The 19,771-nt window shown below is 36.6% G+C and overlaps 4 protein-coding genes across 4 annotated transcripts; 2 read left to right on the top strand and 2 right to left on the bottom strand.

The window, feature by feature from the left end:
- The first annotated feature begins 989 nt into the window (after nucleotides 1–989).
- LOC132605917 (17.7 kDa class I heat shock protein-like) lies at nucleotides 990–1,814 on the top strand. The gene has a single exon (XM_060319191.1). It carries the CDS (start codon nucleotides 1,115–1,117, stop codon nucleotides 1,577–1,579), a length of 465 nt encoding a protein of 154 aa, XP_060175174.1. The 5' UTR covers nucleotides 990–1,114; the 3' UTR covers nucleotides 1,580–1,814.
- Nucleotides 1,660–5,250, bottom strand: LOC132605925 (phosphoserine phosphatase, chloroplastic-like). Its single transcript, XM_060319204.1, has 4 exons — nucleotides 5,177–5,250; nucleotides 4,362–4,511; nucleotides 4,224–4,277; nucleotides 1,660–3,637 (listed from the first exon to the last, which is right to left on the bottom strand). Exons 1-4 carry the CDS (start codon nucleotides 5,183–5,185, stop codon nucleotides 3,512–3,514), a joined length of 339 nt encoding a protein of 112 aa, XP_060175187.1. The 5' UTR covers nucleotides 5,186–5,250; the 3' UTR covers nucleotides 1,660–3,511.
- Nucleotides 5,251–7,618: 2,368 nt separating this feature from the next.
- LOC132605907 (17.7 kDa class I heat shock protein-like) lies at nucleotides 7,619–8,427 on the top strand. Its single transcript, XM_060319183.1, has one exon. The coding sequence runs from the start codon at nucleotides 7,726–7,728 to the stop codon at nucleotides 8,188–8,190; it is 465 nt and encodes a 154-aa protein (XP_060175166.1). The 5' UTR covers nucleotides 7,619–7,725; the 3' UTR covers nucleotides 8,191–8,427.
- Nucleotides 8,428–9,857: 1,430 nt separating this feature from the next.
- Nucleotides 9,858–14,395, bottom strand: LOC132605899 (phosphoserine phosphatase, chloroplastic). The gene is made up of 7 exons (XM_060319171.1): nucleotides 13,993–14,395; nucleotides 13,148–13,280; nucleotides 12,951–13,055; nucleotides 11,705–11,798; nucleotides 10,887–11,036; nucleotides 10,749–10,802; nucleotides 9,858–10,138 (listed from the first exon to the last, which is right to left on the bottom strand). Exons 1-7 carry the CDS (start codon nucleotides 14,216–14,218, stop codon nucleotides 10,013–10,015), a joined length of 888 nt encoding a protein of 295 aa, XP_060175154.1. The 5' UTR covers nucleotides 14,219–14,395; the 3' UTR covers nucleotides 9,858–10,012.
- Between the last annotated feature and the right edge of the window lie 5,376 nt (nucleotides 14,396–19,771).

Raw genomic sequence — 19,771 nt, 5'->3', positions numbered from 1 at the left:
ATTGGGTTAAAACTCTTGAATCAGTCAGAAATAATAGGATCTGCAGAAAATAGTAGACTAAGAAAACTATAGTAGCTGATTTATTATACTGCAAGATCCAAATCCTCTATTTTTACCAAGTTGATTAAGAGAAACTTCTTGTATTTGTATTTAGCATAATTAATGTTTGTTTTTAAAGACAATGTTCAGACCTTTCTCATGGCAAGTCAGCCTCTAAACGCTCAGAGGCAACCGTGGTGGAGTAATCATCTAATGCACACTTACACCTTGGAAAATTTGCTTCACATACTTAATGAACGTCTCAGGCATGCTTTACGCTTTGAAATATACGCTCTATTTCATAACATTTACGCTCTATTTCCTAACTTTTCTTTTTAAGTACTTGACTATGATTTGTCTAACAGTTTACATTCCTAAGATTTTCTTAACTTAGGATGTTAATTTGTTCATAGATTATTACTATGCTGGAAGACTAATAACTTCCATAAATATATCTGATGATTGTGTTACGTGAATAGTATCTCATCTTCCTCGGATAACCATAACCAATAAAAATGATGGGCCGTTGAAAAGAACAAAATGAAGAAATTGTACTGTCTTCCTTTAAATGGGTTGGTCCGTGATTTTTAGCCTTCAAAACTGAACTAATGTCAAGCAGAAAATAAGTATTCTAAGGGCGAGGGACCTAACTTGTGAAATATTATGATGTGAAAATATAAACTTATGTCCTGCGAAAAAAGTGTTTGACTTAGGGGGCTAAAAATTAAAGAGCAGCACAAATTAGGGCCAAAAATTGCAAATGACCCAAACAAAATCCCTAGAGAGTTAAGACGACCGGTAAAATTGGGCCACAAATCAAAACCCAATTTCCATAGTTCACTTGTGTGATTTGTAATTGGCCTAGCGGGAATGCGGGATTTGTCCAGAAAGTTCTGGACATCTGCTTCTGGAATATCTTTATCGATTAGATAGGAGTATCGCGAACGTGCTAAACACTCCTCTCCGAAGCTATAAATAACTACCAGGCCCTCTTCTTTAAATCAGCAAAATTGAAAGCAAACAGACATACGATCATCCAAGCAAACCCAGAAAATTCTCAAAAGCTCACTGAAAAATGTCACTGATTCCAAGAATCTTCGGCGATCGACGAAGCAACAGCATGTTCGATCCATTCTCAATGGACGTATTTGATCCTTTCAGGGAATTAGGCTTTCCAGGTTCCAATTCACGAGAAACCTCTGCATTTGCTAACACACGTGTCGACTGGAAGGAAACTCCAGAGGCTCATGTGTTCAAGGCCGATCTTCCAGGGCTTAAGAAGGAAGAAGTTAAAGTGGAGATTGAAGACGATAGGGTTCTTCAGATTAGCGGAGAGAGGAATGTTGAGAAAGAAGATAAGAATGATACGTGGCACCGTGTGGAACGCAGTAGTGGTAAATTTATGAGAAGATTTAGACTTCCAGAGAATGCTAAGATGGAGCAAGTTAAGGCTAATATGGAGAATGGAGTGCTTACTGTTACTGTTCCTAAAGAAGAAGCGAAGAAACCTGATGTCAAGTCTATTCAAATCACCGGTTAGACGCTTTGGCTGAAAGTGGACTTATGTTAGTATGTAAGTATTCTATGGATTGTACGGGAAAGCTAAAATAGAGATATTAAGGTGTGTGGTGTTGTAAGATTTGGAGTTTTTGGTGTCTCTGTCTTTTGCTGAGTCAGTCTTCCTGTTTGGCTATTACCTGGTCTATGTATTTTCCCTTTGAACTCTATATGAAAAAATTGTAGTAGTAAGTAATATTTAAGGTGTCATTCTCCTATCTCTTTAAATATCTTATGTTACCTTTCCTCCTTTATTTCCCATTTTCTGCTTAACCAGACACAAAAATAAGTAAGAAATAAGAGAACATTGCCAGAAGGTAGGTGGGAAGGGTTATAAACAGCAATATTCAACTTGCTAATGCAAGCTTCAGCTGGAATCTTGTTGAAATTATTGGGTTTTGCAATATGTGGAAGAACTTAAAAATTAAACAACCAAATGAGTTAGAACTAGGAATTGATAAGCCTCACAACGTCTCGAACTATTCGAGTAAGCTGTACAGAACGGAGAACTCTGTTGTGCAGTTTAAAAGTGAATGTGAAAGTTTCGAGATGATGCAGGCTAGTACTGGATTTCATTTCTTTTGATAGCCTCATATTGATAGAACATGTGGAAACAAAATGAAAACACTTAATTTGATGCAAGTATCCTATAATTTCAAATTTCAGTTTTCAGTTTTGGCTTTGTCGGATCTCAGCTATGCATCAACTCTCGATCTTTCAACCAAACATTTGCAACATATCACGCAATAGAATCAGTATGCCCTTTTTTGTGATTTGCACCCTAAGGCCTAACCTACTCATTTCTTTGCAAAACAAGAATACTGCTTCTTTTAAAAAATTCTAAGAGGATAAAATAGGAAATACATTGAAAATTTTCATTGAGATTGAGTATCTGATGAATGGCATTGCTGACTTCCGGCATGTTAATTATCTGCTAATGAAAAATACGAAAACAAAAGAAATGGTTTGGGTACGACGGATCAATTTTGATAGAAAATGGGGCAAATGCAGAAAGACATGTTTTTGTACATTGTAGAAAGAGTCAAAACAGAAGTAGAAGCAGTGTTCCCTGCGATTGTGTCTTGTTCTGATATTGTTGCTTTAGCTGCTAGGGATGTTGTTGTTTTGGTAAATATTTGTCTATTTTATTTTTATTTTTCGATTGTCTCGTCAGTTATGTTTGTTTATTTATTTCTTTTGAACTGTCTCACAGTTATGTTTCTGTTCGTTAACTACAATGTTGAATTGTTTCAATTGAGAACCAAAAAAAAAACAAAATTGTGGCTTCTTTTTGATTTTTTAGATATCATGTTAAATTGGTGGCAAACAGGCAAATAGACCTTCATATTAGGTAGAAACAGGAAGAAGAGATGGAGTGATGCCGGAAGTCAGCGATGCCGTATTGCCATACATCAGATACTCAATCTGAATGAATATTTTCAATGTATTTCCTATTTTACCCTTTTAATTTTTTAAAAAAAGAGTAGTTTTCTTGTTTTGCAAAGAAATGAGTAGGTCAGGATGCAAATCATTAAAATAAATAGATTAGGGTGCAAATCACAAAAGATGGCATACATTGGGGGTGTAAAATGCAACGGATTTCACGCAATGCGATCGAAAATATGAAAGGGACAGGATTGTTATCCTAAAGAGCAAAGATAGCTTCTCCGAAAGCGCGCCTCGTTCATTCTAGTTGCAACAGTCCAATAATTATTCCAGAAAATGCACAATACAAGTGGCAGTGCAAAACAAGCGCTTAGCTCCCAATCATTTTGCTCTTTTCTAAGATCCACTATATTTGCGCTTATCTTATCTTATAAAGTTTAATAGCCAAATAAGTGACATCAAGAATCGAAGTACAAAGCTAGCTAAGCCCCGAAGTACAAATATTGATGAAAGAGCGAAGCGTAGGACATTACACCAATGAATTAATCAAGTCCTTAAAATTAAACACCAGCCAATCCGCTTTAGCTGCAACTGGTTCTCTTAGTTGAACTCCTCCATAGCAAACAAATAAGTCTGCCCCACCTGGCATACGAGCCTGCAATAAAAATTGGAGACAAGGACAAAAGTTGTCTTAAGAGATATCATACCGAGTCTGCAAACAGTTCATAGAATAATGTATAAACAAGAGCAAACAGGTTTGACCTCTAAGCAACTAAAGAGACATGACATCTCTTTCTTTTATCAGCGTTCAACCAATTGATAAGTTTCCACATATAATTGGAATTCTTTCAATTTCTCAATCTGTATCTTCAATTTTTGGGAAATTATAAAATCCACTCGCTTTCTAGAATCCTTCATCACAACGGGCTTTTTCAATCTCTTAGATTTGGTGTCGGAGCAAGTCAGAAAGATTGATAAACAGACCATTAGATTTAGTTTGTTCTTAGAAGTCACAAGATGATGATCTTAGAATGTTCTTTGAACATTTTCAAAATTCAAACAACTTAACAAGGTTTGCAACAAAGGAAAAAAAAAAAAAAAACTGAGAAACAGAGTCGCAGACTTTGTATGTGCAGATTTTCAAACAAACGCCACATTTATCACCCGCTTTTTCTTTTCATATATGCGGTCGGAACTCGGAACAGGTGGTTAAACGGGGGACGAGGATATTGGTTACTTACCTCGAGATCAGTAGCACCATCACCGATCATGACCAGTGACTTGTATCCATGAGCCTGAAATATTGCTTAGCTTTATGAGCATCTGCAAGAAGTTTTTGTTAAAATAAACAACCAAAATCACCAGCACTCCAAACTAACCTTTCTTAATTGTTGAACTGCAGTAGCTTTCCCGCCCTTCCTTGAAGTTGGCTCATTTTTATCAAACCCAGCATATTCTCCATTACTCCCAAAAAGTATTTGATTGGCAAAGATATTTTCAAGCGGTATACCAAGGATTGATGCAACAGGCTTTATGAAAGAGTTATAGTCAGAAAGCAAGTTAGATAATACACCAAAATGCAGGATCAGCACAATTAAAAGGTGACGTATAGGATAGGGAAAAAGGGAGATGTGATGATGACTAATCGAACTACACTCATCAAGACACATTTTTCACCTAAATAACTGAAGCAAATATTGGTAACTAGCAGAATTTTTGAAAGTATAATTGGACACTATCGTAAACTAGACCAAGTGGCCACCCAAAATCTTTCATCATATTAAAGGTAGCCATCTTTCCTCAAAAGGATCTATTCTTACGTCGACAACATTTGAACTGCTACCCTTCCCTGGATTCACCAGAAATGTTGCTGCAGTACCGCACCCATATCAGATCTTCCAAAAATGACTACTTTTAGAGGATTTGCCATGCACCAGACGGCATTTTTAAAGACTCCGAACAACATAGCTTTCCAGTAAAGCATATTGCAAATTAAAATTTTGGAAATTACTTACAGTACCCAAGAATAGAAAAATTTCCAGAATGAAACTCGACGCCCGCCCGGAATAGTTCAAAACTTCTTAATATTTTAGGAGAGGTGTAAAAGTTACAACACCTTATCCTTGATATGTTTATATGGATACAAGATAGACAAATAAAACTAACCGTAAACTAAATGTTTGAACAAGCATACATTGATCATTTGACGAAACCCTCCAGAGACCAGATAAACATCTTTATTTGTATCCTTCAGCTTCTTCACCAATAGATCAAATATTTTGAGATTTTGGGTTCGAATCCCAATTTAGTCATAAAAATAAAATAAAATTTCACAAGAAAAGGCTTTACAAAAAGTTTATGCAGCAGACTTTGCCTTAAGGCATAACTAAAAGTCTGGCGGATATGGCAGACTTTGCCCTAAACATGGTTTACGTAATTAATAACTTATTTATAAATATATTAAAATATTTTATCTCTCTTCCTATTTTACTTTTCATACACAGTAAAATATCTTTGCTCCTTTACCCGGTTATTTCTCCCACATATTTTTTTTTTCCTACGCAGAAATAGGCTCTGTTATTTAATTGGTAATTTTAAATTTCTGAAAGAGGGTATACAAATCCCTTTCGTTTTCCTTTATCCACATAGCAGGGTTGAAAATCCCTCTTTCAATATTTTTGGATTGAGAGCGTACACTCTATCTTCCAAGTTCTTTTTGAATTAATCTTATTAAATTTGTGCATTGGACCTATTGAAAAACATGGGATCTGGTAATGTTGTTTGAGTTTTTGTAGGATTGGATGTTCAAGGAACTATGTTGTGTTGCAAATAATGACCTGAAGATGTTCTGGCATTTGATGTAGTCCTAATCAAGTGTAACAAATCATCAACATAGGGGAAATTGAATATAGGAAGATCCTTGAACCTGAGTGGATCAAGTTCAGGTACTAAGTCTTCAGCAATAGAGTCTGTCGAACATAGGAAGAATAATATTCAGCCAAAATTGATTAGTCCTTTGCAGATCAATTAGGACAAGCAAAAATTGAATATTTAGAAGAAAAAAAAATTAAAGACAAAGAAGGGGGTTTGCAGACGAGTAATATTGTCTTTGTGCTGTATTATATAGAATTTTTGATCTACAAAAGAGTCCTGCAATATGTTTTTAAGGATAAACTGAAACATTAAAATCTAATTCTAACCCGAACGAAAAGATAAGACTGTTAAACCTAACTTGGAATAGATGCGAACCCATGAGAATCGACCTTATTCCATGTATACATTTTAAATTCATTTACCAAATTTATACCTAGTTCGAGCAAACATATAATGAATTTGATTGAACTTGAATAGTAGAATTTGTCTTAAATCCACCTTGAACTGGGAATAAGCCCAAACATCTTTCTTCAATCTTTATATTAGAGTGCATATCTCAGTTGAAGCACTCCGAACCATTCAAATGTTAGAGTTTATTGCTTAACGGTCACTGAACTATTGAAAATAAGTGAACTTTTGCATTACAAAACAAAAGGTCACTCAAGCTGAAAAATGAAACCGTCCACATCAGCAATAACAACAACAACATGCTCAGTAGAATCCCACAATGTGGGTTTTGGGAGGGCAGAGTGTACGCAGACCTTACCCCCACATTGAAAGATAGGGAGACTGTTTCGAAAGACCCTCGGCTCAAGAGAGAAAACAAGACAAAAAGTCACATAGGGACAAGCATATAAAAAACAATATGAAAACGACGAATAACAAAAGCGAGAAAGTCATGATAGAACAGTCTGGAAATAAAGGAGCATTTTGTAAAGTAATATCTACAGAAAATATGGCTTAAATTGGTAAAGTAATTTTGTAGGTGAATGACAATAGTTAAGCGATTTTTTTGTTACAAAATAAAGTTGAGTGACTTTCTTAGATAATTACAGTTAGTTAAGCGATTTTGATATAAAAACTGTCTGTTAAATAACCATCTGAGAAATTAACTCTGAATTATATGCTCTGTTCATTTTATAACATTTTAATATTTTTTTTTTTAATTTCTTGACTATGATATGCATAACATTTTAACATTCTTTAAGAATTTTAAAACTCAGGATGTTAATTTGTTCATTAACTATCACTAGTTCAATTTGTTTGTCTTACTTTTATTTTTAGTCCGTTTAAAAAAAAGAATATCTCTTTTTTTTGACAACTTTTTAATTTAAACTTTCCATATGACAAATTGTGGTATATTTTACATATCTTTAATTTAAGACTTCAAGATTCAAAAGTACTTTTTATTTTTTATAAACTCCATAGCCAAATCAAAACCGGATAATCAACTTGAAAAGGAAGGAGTACTGTGCTGGAAGACTAATAACTTCCATAAATATATATGATGATCGTGTTACTTGAATAATATCTCACATTCATCAGATAGCCAACAAAAGTGATGGGCCGTTGTAAAGAATTGGGCCGCAAAAGAAAACTATTGTAAATAAGAGAAAGCCCGATTTCCATAGTTCACTAATGGACCTTAACGGGATTTGTCCAGAAAGTTCTCGACATCTGCTTCTGGAATATCTACATGCGTTGGAAATAATCTCAAACAGAAGTATCGAGAAAGTGCTAAACACTCCTCTAAGAAGCTATAAATGCCTACCCGGTTCTCATCTTTAAACCAGCAAAACTGAAAGCAAACAGATATCCAAGTCCAATAATCCAAGCAAACACAGAATATTCTCAAAAAGGTCACTGAAAATGTCGCTAATTCCAAGGATCTTCGGCGATCGCCGAAGCAACAGTATGTTCGATCCATTCTCAATGGACGTATTTGATCCTTTCAGGGAATTAGGCTTTCCAGGTTCCAATTCACGAGAAACCTCTGCATTTGCTAACACACGTGTCGACTGGAAGGAAACTCCAGAGGCTCATGTGTTCAAGGCCGATCTTCCAGGGCTTAAGAAGGAAGAAGTTAAAGTGGAGATTGAAGACGATAGGGTTCTTCAGATTAGTGGAGAGAGGAATGTGGAGAAAGAAGATAAGAATGATACGTGGCACCGTGTGGAACGCAGTAGTGGTAAATTTATGAGAAGATTTAGACTTCCAGAGAATGCTAAGATGGAGCAAGTTAAGGCTAATATGGAGAATGGAGTGCTTACTGTTACTGTTCCTAAAGAAGAAGTGAAGAAGCCTGATGTTAAGTCTATTCAAATCACCGGTTAGACGCTTTGGCTGAAAATGAACTTATGTTAGTATGTAGATATAGTAAGTATTCTATGGATTGTGCGGGAAAGTTAAAATAGAGATATTAAGGTGTTTGTTTTTGTAAGATTTGGAGTTCTTGGTGTCTGTCTTTTGCTGAGTCGTCTTCCTGTTTGGCTATTACCTGTTCGATGTATTTCCCCATGAGAAAAATGTAGTAGTAAGTAATATTTAAGGTATCATTCTCCTATCTCTTTATATATCTTATGTTACCTTTCCTCCTTTATTTCCCATTTTCTGCTTAACCAGACACAAAAATAAGTAAGAAATAAGAGAACATTGCCAGAAGGTAGGTGGGAAGGGTTATAAACAGCAATATTCAACTTGCTAATGCAAGCTTCAGCTGGAATCTTGTTGAAATTATTGGGTTTTGCAATATGTGGAAGAACTTAAAAATTAAACAACCAAATGAGTTAGAACTAGGAATTGATAAGCCTCACAACGTCTCGAACTATTCGAGTAAGCTGTACAGAACGGAGAACTCTGTTGTGCAGTTTAAAAGTGAATGTGAAAGTTTCGAGATGATGCAGGCTAGTACTGGATTTCATTTCTTTTGATAGCCTCATATTGATAGAACATGTGGAAACAAAATGAAAACACTTAATTTGATGCAAGTATCCTATAATTTCAGTTTTCAGTTTTGGCTTTGTCGGATCTCAGCTATGCACCAACTCTCGATCTTTCAACCAAACATTTGCAACATATCACGCAATAAATTCTAAGAGGATAAAATAGGAAATACATTGAAAATTTTCATTGAGATTGAGTATCTGATGAATGGCATCGCTGACTTCCGGCATGTTAATTATCTGCTAATGAAAAATACGAAAACAAAAGAAATGGTTTGGGTACGACTGATCAATTTTGATAGAAAATGGGGCAAATGCAGAAAGACATGTTTTTGTTCATTGTAGAAAGAGTCAAAACAGAGGTAGAAGCAGTGTTCCCTGCGATTGTGTCTTGTTCTGATATTGTTGCTTTAGCTGCTAGGGATGTTGTTGTTTTGGTAAATATTTGATTATTTTATTTTTATTTTTTGATTGTCTCATCAGTTATGTTTGTTTATTTATTTCTTTTGAACTGTCTCACAATTATGTTTCTGTTCGTTAACTACACTGTTGAATTGTTTCAATTGAGAACCAAAAAAGCAAAATTGTGGTTTCTTTTTAATTTTTTATATATCATGTTAAATTGGTGGCAAACAGGCAAATAGACCTTCATATCATATTACGTAGAAACAGGAAGAAGAGATGGAGTGATGCCGGAAGTCAGCGATGCCATATTGCCATACATCAGATACTCAATCTGAATGAATATTTTCAATGTATTTCCTATTTTACCCTTTTAATTTTTTTTAAAAAGAGTAGTTTTCTTGTTTTGCAAAGAAATGAGTAGGTTAGGATGCAAATCATTAAAATAAATAGATTAGGGTGCAAATCACAAAAGATGGCATGCAAAATGCAACGGGACTCCACGCAATACAATCGAAAATATGAAAGGGACAGGATTGTTATCCTAAAGAGCAAAGATAGCTTCTCTCCGAAAGCGCGCCTCGTTCATTCTGGTTGCAACAGTCCAATAATTATTCCAGAAAATGCACAATACAAGTGACAATGCAGAACAAGCGCTTAGCTCCCAATCATTTTGCTCTTTTCTAAGGTCCAGTATATTTCCGCTTATCTTATAAAGTTTAATAGCCAAATAAGTGACATCAAGAATCGAAGTACAAAAGCTAGCTAAGCCCCGAAAAAATGATATTGACGAAAGAGTGAAGCGTAGGACATTACACCAATGAATTAATCAAGTCCTTAAAATTAAACACCAGCCAATCCGCTTTAGCTGCAACTGGTTCTCTTAGTTGAACTCCTCCATAGCAAACAAATAAGTCTGCCCCACCTGGCATACGAGCCTGCAATAAAAGTTGGAGACAAGAACAAAAGTTGTCTTAAGAGATATCATACCGAGTCTGCAAACAGCTCATAGAATAATGTATAAACACGAGCAAACAGGTTTGACCACTAAGCAACTAAAGAGACACGACATCTCTTTCTTTTATCAGCGTTCAACCAATTGATATGTTTCCACATATAATTGGAATTCTTTCAATTTCTCAATCTTTATATTCAATTTTTGGGAACTTATAAAATCCACTCGCTTTCTAGAATGGACTACTACTACTAAATTTTTCGGAATCCTTCATCACAATGGGCTTTTTCAATCTCTTAGATTTGGTGTCGAAGCAAGTCAGAAAGATTGAGAAACAGACCATTAGATTTAGTTTGTTCTTAAAAAGTCACAAGAAGATCATCTTAGGATGTTCTTTGAACATTTTCGAAATTCAAACAACTTAACAAGGTTTGCAACAAAAGAAAAAAAAAAACAGAAAAACAGAGTCGCAGACTTTGTATGTGCAGATTTTCAAACAAATGCCACATTTATCACCCGCTTTTTCTTTTCATTTATGCGGTCGGAACTCGGAATAGGTGGTTAAACGGGGGACGAGGATATTGGTTACTTACCTCGAGATCAGTAGCACCATCACCGATCATGACCAGTGACTTGTATCCATGAGCCTGAAATATTGCTTAGCTTTATGAGCATCTTCAAGAAGTTTTTGTTAAAATAAAGAACCAAAATCACCAGCACTCCAAACTAACCTTTCTTAATTGTTGAACTGCAGTAGCTTTCCCGCCCTTCCTTGAAGTTGGCTCATTTTTATCAAACCCAGCATATTCTCCATTACTCCCAAAAAGTATTTGATTGGCAAAGATATTTTCAAGCGGTATACCAAGGATTGATGCAACAGGCTTTATGAATGAGTTATAGTCAGAAAGCAAGTTAGATAATACACCAAATTGCAGGATCAGCACAATTAAAAGGTGACGTATAGGATAGGGAAAAAGGGAGATATGATGATGACTAATCGAACAATACTCATCAAGACACATTTTTCACCTAAATAACTGAAGCAAATATTGGTAACTAGCAGAATTTTTGAAAGTATAATTGGACACTATGGTAAACTAAACCAAGTGGCCACCAAAAATCTTTCATCATATTAAAGGTAGCCATCGTTCCTCAAAAGGAATATATTCTTACATTGACAACATTTTAACTGCCACCCTTCCCCGGATTCACAAGAAATGTTGCCGCAGTACTGCACCCATATCAGATCTTCCAAAAATGACTACTTTTAGAGGATCCGACATGCACCAGACGGCATTTTTAAAGACTCCGAACAACGTAGCTTCCCAGTAAAGCATATTACAAATTAAAATTTGGAAATTACTTACAGTACCCAAGAATAGAAGAATTTCCAGAATGAAGCTCGACGCCCGCCCAGAATAGTTCAAAACTTCGTAATATTTTAGGAGAGGTGTAAAAGTTACAACACCTTATCCTTGATATGTTTATATGGATACAAGATAGACAAATAAAACTAACCATAAACTAAATGTTTGAACAAGGGATGTACATTGATCATCTGACGAAACCCTCCAGAGACCAGATAAACATCTTTATTTGTATCCTTCAGCTTCTTGACCAATAGATCAATGCCAGGAGAAAGTCTGCACCAATTAAAACCAGAAAAGATTTCAGCAACCTAAGCGAATAAATTAAACAATCAGATAGCCTCAAAGGAACACCAGACTAAAATTGATATGATGGATTAGGCCAGATAGCTTTGAATCCTTTCCAAAAAAAAAAAATGTCTTTTCAGTGAAAATTTATGAACTCGCTGGACTTTCCTTTAGCATTTGATATATGATGAAATCCTAGTATACCAAGTAAAGAGACGAAGGTTTGCAAAGTGAACATGCTGAAAGTTGATTCACAAACTAACAGATGGTTGAAGGAATACAAGTGATGAAGTTTGGAGGAACCAATCAACTGCAACATTTATTTGCTATTGATGAAGGCCAAGCATTTATATAACAAAGGCTGAATCTAGGCTCGAGCTTATCTTGCTTCTGATCACAGACTACCATTAAAACTGCCTATGACCCTTTTTTCAATAATTTCCTAAATTGATGAAAAGTTAAGTGGCTCTTCTCTTCAAGCCATCTCTTTTCCTTTCGAATGCCATAGTGAAGAAAAGCTGGCAGGGACATCGGCCTCTCCTAAAATTTGCTAATCGTTTAAAGATCCTGAAAAGATCGAAGTGGTTGAGCGTTTGATACAGTGATACTACTACCAGTATTGTCTGAACCGTACTCTTATGGTAGGTTGATAACTACTGAAGAAGGCTACAAGCCTACAACTTATCAAGGCTAGAAAGGAACCACTAACATTTTAAATTATGCAATCCACATGTATTGGTTGCTTCATAGAAATTATCAATTGCTAGTTTTTGTGCCAATTAACATGTCTGCAACATACCCAGTATATTCCCAGAAGTGGCCAATTAACATTGCAATTAGTCTCAAATTGCTGAATCATGAACCCAAACAGGTACATGCCCAGACAAAAGTGTTAAAATAACTAAGTTGGCAGCTATGATCAAGGCCCTAATTAAGGGGCAATAGCAGATAACAGTTCATAACTATCAAGTAAATCACACTCAAATGTAACTGTAAGAGAATCAGATTCATCTCTATAAATAACCTCGTTTTGCTGAGGTAGTATAAAATTCAAGTGACTCGATACTTCTTTGTCTTTTGGCTTATCAAATAATGATAATAACAATCGCAATGCAAAGGTGATCAAAGACACGTTGTTACCGTGGAGGTCTCTTAAGAAAATCTTGGAGTTGTTTCAATGAAGGGCTAATAAGAGATAGACGAGCTGCCAATGCTTCTTCAAAAGGGACAGACCCATTCATTGCCCTGTCAAAGAAAAGATAAATGGGATATGAAATCCTAACGCATTTAACATTAGATTAGAACCATTACTTGCCACATTAAAAAAGAAAACTAACCAAGCAGTCCATTCCGCTACAGCCTTTCCAGCACCACAAAACTCTGCAAATTCATCAATGCCCTCATCTACGCAAACAGTGCTATCCACATCAAAGCATACGGCATCCGCATTTTGCCAAATATCAAGAACCTCTAACATAAGTCAAAAAACCTTCAGCCAACCACAGAATTACAACCAATTCTATCTATAATTGAACCAATCCCATATTTCATCTTACAAGCATCAATCGATCAACTTCATCAAAATCCCAAACTAGTTGGGGTCAGCTACATTAACGATGTGTTTGGTATCATTTTTCCATGTTTGGTAGGTCAAAATTTTTGAGAAATATTTTCTCTAGGAAAACAAGTTTCTTAAAGTACGGAAAATGATTTCCCTATTAGAAGTAGGGAAAACAAGTTCCATAGTGTCATTCCACATTAATCGTCTCCTTCTAAACCTCCTACACATTGCATCCCCACTCCCACCCCATAATCCCCAAGCCCACCGTCCCCACACCCCTACCCCACCACCCATCCTTTGCCTAGATTATACAAATGTATTTTGGACAATATTTATGGCTTACTTACCAAACACAAGAAATAAGTAAGAAGCTCACTTATTTTCCAAGAAATTATTTTCTGTGAAAAACATCGTCCTTCATACCAAACACACCTTAGTTCTCTATATAAGTTCTGCAATTACTCGGATTCATTTCATTATACAAGCATGATTAGATATATTCAAAAAATAACAAATCCATAACAAAATACGATAGATGTTATAGGTCTGAAAACAAGATTCAATTTTTCACTTACATACATATTAGCCCTATCAAGAACGATCACAGATCCTGATATTTACCTTTAGATGGTAACGTGTTGTCAATAGGGGTTACAGCAGAGGCTTCAAGAGGCTGAACTGAAGCAACAAAGGAATTAAACAATTTGGAATTTCTCACCATTCCAATTGGTTGAACAGAAACTCTTGAACTAGTATTTTTTGGAGAGAATGTAGGCATTAGTACCGAGCTTTGCTTTCTAGATACAGCACCAACAGAATTCGCCTGAAAACTCATCAACCCCTCCATTGAAACCTAAATAATCTTCCCGTTGATGGGTGTCGTTAAAAATAAACCTTTCTGCTTAAAATTTAAGTTGTCTTCGCAAAAAAATATTCTGTGTTTGAGAAGATGGCACCTAGCTGAGTACCGGTTGGTGCAGTTGGTGGGAATACAGTGTAATCCTAATTTATTTGGGCCCGACCTTTTGAAGAAGAAAGGGCCTACTCAATTGCCTCTCATATTTAAAATTTTTAAATTTTACCTTTCGGCTAAAACTCATGTGTTTCAGGTTCGAACCCTCACTCAATCAAAAATTTTAAAAAAAATCGCAAAGCAGAATTTAAATTTCGCTATACCCCCACCGGCATACACTTGTTAAGGAATTACCAAAGTTATGTCGGACCCGGCATACTTATGCCTTATGGGCAGACTTGGCATAAGTATGTCGGGTCCGACATAACTTTGGTAATTGCTTCACAAGTTTATGTCGGGTCCGGCATACTTATGGGCAAAATTTTAGTTAAGCCTTAACTAAAAGTCTTTTCTTAGTTATACCTTATGGGGCATACTTTTAGTTATGGTATAACTAAAAGTATGCCCCATAAGGCATAACTTTTCCTTAAGACATAGACTTTATCTTATAAGACAAATTTTTAGTTATGTCTTAAGGAAAAGTTTCGCCTTATGGGGCATACTTTTAGTTGTGCCTTAACTAAAAGTCTGCCCCATAAGGCATAACTAGGAAAAGACTTTTAGTTAAGGCTTAACTAAAAGTTTGCCCATTAAAAGTTTGCTCATAAGTATGTCGGACCTGGTATAAACTTGTTAGGCGTACCTAACTAAATGATCTGTTTCTGGACAATTCTGGTAGAATCTCCTTTTACAATTCTTGCTATTCAGAATCTGCACGCAGTAAACACCAACAATGCCTCACAGGGCATATAGTTATACGACACATCCCAGCCATCCAGAGCTTCTAATTTCAGGTAACAGAACAAATATATCAAAACTTACCTTTATGACTTTCCATATCATCACTCACCTCCTTCCGTCGTATGTAAGGCTTACATAAGGAATATCATTTCCTATGACTCGGCTCTATCGCACGATCTAAGACAGAAAGAAGGCCAACAATCCCTAGATGCCCTACAGCCCCCTGTTTATAAATGTGGTCGGCCTCACACCCATAAACAGGACTCTACTGGACACGACTTTGCAGACAACCCCTAGGACGACCTGCTCTGATACCACTTTGTCACACCCTAACCTCGCTAGGGTGTGATGGGCACCCGACCCCATATTCGGAGCCGAGCGAACCCTCTGACTCTTACCACAGACATAATCTCTTTGGACTCTTATATCAAATAAAATGAAATACATAGTAAGACTTTCTTTTCATCGTGCTCAAATCAAACAAAATCTGTAATCATATAAAACTTGTAACATGTAGCATAATGACACATCGGCTGGTGGAGCCGCTTACAATACTGACATTCTATACCCACGACTCTGTCTGCAAAGTCTCTAACATCAAGCAGGATTCGTAACATATATATACTCTGACTCGGCAACACTCCAGAAGAAGATGGAGCTCGCCAATTCCGCTGGAACAGCTTCTACAATGGCTTCTACTCATATGGGTGTACCTGCGTGGCATGAAACGCAGGCCCCGAAGAAAGGGGGTCAGTACGGAATATGTACTGAGCATGTAAGGCATGAATCACAGTAAAGCGTATCATAACTGAAACGGAGATTTACCAGAAACAAGTATGACTTTTAAAACATCAATGCATTTGCCTTTCGAAATGAAAATCATGTATGCCATCATCATATATCATATATACATATAACGTGCCCCGGCCCTCTAGTGAGGGACGCAGTGAATCAAATCATGTATCATATATGCATGTAACGTGCCCCGGCCCTCTATTGAGGGACGCGGTGAATCAAATCATATATCATATATGCATGTAACGTGCCCCGGCCTTCTATTGAGGGACGCGGTGAATCAAATCATGTATCATATATGCATGTAACGTGCCCCGGCCCTCTATTGCGGGACGCGGTGGATAGAGTCATCATATGCCATCCTGGCCGCCATCCCCGTATCATCATATCATATATACACATATAACGTGCCCCGGCCCGCAAGTGAGAGGGACGCGGTGAACAATGCAGTGGAATACGCACGAGAACATACCCTGGCCCGGGACTCAGTGAAAGACATATTGAGGCGTGCACGAACAGAGTAGTGAGAAACTATATGCACATAAATCAAGACTCGATAGATAAGTACACAACCGACACTTGAGGACCATAAACACGTTTCAAGTCAATCCGAGTTAGTATGAGAAAGTTATGGACAATATCCCTTACAGAAACCTCTTTGAACGTTTCAGAAGCTATCTTTGGAAAATCAAAGCAATAATCATATCAAGTACCTTTCGAATATCACTATGGATCAAATCAAATAGAACTTTTGGAACCATACTCACGTATCAAGACATGGCAAAACAGTTCTCGGAAGTCAAGAACATTAATTCTTGTAGAACTCTTTTTAAAACATATCAAAAGTGCATAAGAATCATAAACAAGCTCGGAATCAAAGAATAGAGTAACCCCAAGATGCATATCATACCTTTGTTGACACCCAATTTTGTTCCGCCTCTCCTCCGAAATACCTATTTACGCTTCTAATTTTTGGAAAAATAAAAAATATATATATATTATATTTTACTATAATTATTAGCCTCTTATCAATACCGGCGTTTCATTATTCTATTACAGTTACTAGCCATCATTATCATCATCATCATCATTATCATTATCATTATTATTATTATTATTATTATTATTATTATTATTATTATTATTATTATTATTATTAATAATAATAATTTTTGTCATTTCGGCGTTTTACCAGCTTATGCACACGCATCGCATTTATCTTTGCATAATTAAATAATAGTGTTTATTTACTGTGGATTTTCGAAATATTATTGCACGGCTATTACAATGCCATTTTTTATTATCTGAGCACTAATAATGGCATATTTTATATTGAGTAATATTTAAACACAAGTTATTTAAACAGGTCTTTTATTTAAACGTAGTAGCCCAATCAACTCATACTATTTTCGGACCAATTCATAAAATTAGCCCACATTCATTCCTAGCCCACATCTTCAAATACCAGCCCAATATCTTAAAATGGACCAGCCCAACCCAATACACTACCCGACCCGACCCGATTGGCCTATTCTCTTTAACAAAAGAGATGAAACCCTAGGGGTTTCATCTCTTCTCCTTGGCCGCCTTCCCCCTTTCCCTTTTCTCCTTCTCCCTCGTCTCCCCCCCACGTTGCCACTGCTACCCCCCATTCTGTAACACCCCGCATCTTGAAACTGAGTTTAAGCTCATATTATTAAAGTTCTAGTGGAAACATTGAAGGTTTGAACGTTTTGCGAAAATGGTTGATAGGCCTAGTTCGGGCAGCAATAACTCCTTGATCGGTTTGGAATTTTGGAAGGTACTATCAATGAAGTTGTAGTATGTAGAAATACCTTTCTAACGATATAAGGACCAAGCCAATCGGAGATCGGAGCAAGGAGATATGATCGTCTCAATATGGCTAATAGTAAGGCACTTGAAATCCTATAGAATCGGCTAAGTTTTCGATACGTCTGCCTTCCAGTCAAATTTCATGAAAATCCGTTAGGAATTTGAGAAAACTTCCTGGATGAAAGTTGTATCCCTTTGAAATAGATTTCCAACGGTATCTTACGGGGGTCAAACGGACATCTGTGCAGAGAGTTATGCCCATTTTACTGAAGCCTATTCGCTGGAAATTCTGCCAGCGTAACGGTGACGTTACGGACCGTAACACGTGTTACGGGCCGTAACAGTGGACCGTAACGTCCCGAAAATTTCCAGAACCTCACTGGAAATTTTCACCAAGGTACGGTACCAAGTTACGGTCCGTACCTCGTGTTACGGGACCGTAACAGTGACCGTATCTTGGTCCGTATGTACGTTTCGGGTCACCTGACTTCGGGAGGCCATAACCCTATCATAACTTGGGAAGAAAGTTGTAGATAATTGAAATACCTTTCCAACCATAGGTTGTGGGTTCACAGGCGACATCGGGATAGGGAGATATGGACGTTTTAAGACAGAAAGGTCCCAACCCGTTTTCAAGTTGGGTCAAACCCATTTCCCCTTAGTATATAAGGGAAATGTTAACCCTAGCAGCCCATTTTTCTCAGATTTTCAGATTTTTAGAGAGAGAAAGTGAGAGGGAGGAGAGTTAGAGAGAGAAAGTAGAGAATCAACCAAGTTTAAGGCCCCGAATCCCGAAGCTCCTGAAGGATAAAGTGTAGTACAAGTTGTTGCCGTCATTCTAAGCTAAGGATCGAACTTGGGGGTGTTGATTTCGTGGTGACTACTCTTGAAAGGTAATGTTTCTACTCCCTAATCATTTATGGTTGTGAATTGATGAATTCTAGAGTTGTTGGATTGTTGACTTGGGATTGTTGTATTCTTATGGTTGATGAAGAATGATGTTAATTACATCTAATTGAGATTGTAGAATTAGCTAGGAGTAATAGAATGGGGATTGGGTGAAGAAAACACCATTAATGAGGGTTATAGAGCTTCATGCCCACTAAGTGTTTGATAAAATGCTTAGATGAACAAAACATGGATATTGTTGCTAATATAGAATCCCTATGGTTTGTATTGCTATAGATTTAAGTTGAAGGGATTGAAGGACATTGTGATACGCTCAAAAGCGGGAAGTTAAGGTATGTAGAACTTCCATCCACATGTGGGAACCTCTACGTTCTTCCCCATGATCCGTTTCTTAAAATCCATGAATGTTCAAATCCTAGGGCATTAAACCCAATATATTGGTAGCCCGTATTTATGTATTTATGTACATGAATCTTGTGTCTATATTCGTTATTGTATTCCTAATCTTCCATTACGGTTATTAGGAACCCCAGCTTAATCCATGAATCATGAATTCTTCCTCATGTGTTCTCATTATGTTTATATGAAACTTATTGATTTTATCTATCAAGTACAAGCATGTTTTCAAGTCAATTATATATATGATCACGAACTATTGTTATTACTCGTGAATCAAGAACATGTTTGCAAGAATATGACAAGTTATCTTATGAAACTACACTTCAAGTTATTTCATGAAACCATGTTTACAAGTTATTTCATGAAATCACGTTTTCAATTCTTTTCATGTTCGGGAGTTGTATTAATACCGAGAAGGCTCAGATAGCATGAAACTACGTATGCCAACGTAGGATAAGGATCGCTCCGCCCAGTTAGGACGATTCCTTCATATTTCCCCATTGAGGGATTTTGGATCCATTCATGTCATGTTCATGTCTCGTGCCCCGGAAAGGTACGAGATGGCTTAGCTGATCGGGCAGAGATCAGACTCCACGTTTCTCCCCGTGGTGGTTCATGTCGGTATTACAGATTTATACAGATTATTACAGATTATCTCATGCTTACAGTACTCATGTTTATGTTCAGTTCCAGTACTCCGTTTCAGTTTCA

The sequence above is a fragment of the Lycium barbarum genome, chromosome 1 (genome assembly GCF_019175385.1).
Source record: "Lycium barbarum isolate Lr01 chromosome 1, ASM1917538v2, whole genome shotgun sequence".
Classification (NCBI taxonomy): Eukaryota; Viridiplantae; Streptophyta; class Magnoliopsida; order Solanales; family Solanaceae; genus Lycium; species Lycium barbarum.
Note: the sequence above shows the minus strand (reverse complement) of the source record. Positions and strands in the feature narration are given on the sequence as shown.

What these genes read in the sequence shown, in the direction of transcription:
- LOC132605917 (XM_060319191.1), top strand. Translation starts at nt 1,115, where the DNA reads ATGTCACTGATTCCAAGAATCTTCGGCGATCGACGAAGCAACAGCATG.
- LOC132605925 (XM_060319204.1), bottom strand. An exon ending in CAGTTCAACAATTAAGAAAG is followed by an intron (nt 4,278 to 4,361) that starts GTTAGTTTGGAG and finishes GCAATATTTCAG; the next exon opens with GCTCATGGATACAAGTCACT. An exon ending in ATGGTGCTACTGATCTCGAG is followed by an intron (nt 3,638 to 4,223) that starts GTAAGTAACCAA and finishes TTTTTATTGCAG; the next exon opens with GCTCGTATGCCAGGTGGGGC.
- LOC132605907 (XM_060319183.1), top strand. Translation starts at nt 7,726, where the DNA reads ATGTCGCTAATTCCAAGGATCTTCGGCGATCGCCGAAGCAACAGTATG.
- LOC132605899 (XM_060319171.1), bottom strand. Translation starts at nt 14,218, where the DNA reads ATGGAGGGGTTGATGAGTTTTCAGGCGAATTCTGTTGGTGCTGTATCT. An exon ending in CAACACGTTACCATCTAAAG is followed by an intron (nt 13,281 to 13,992) that starts GTAAATATCAGG and finishes GACTTATGTTAG; the next exon opens with AGGTTCTTGATATTTGGCAA. An exon ending in GGTTTCGTCAGATGATCAAT is followed by an intron (nt 11,037 to 11,704) that starts GTACATCCCTTG and finishes TCATTCATAAAG; the next exon opens with CCTGTTGCATCAATCCTTGG.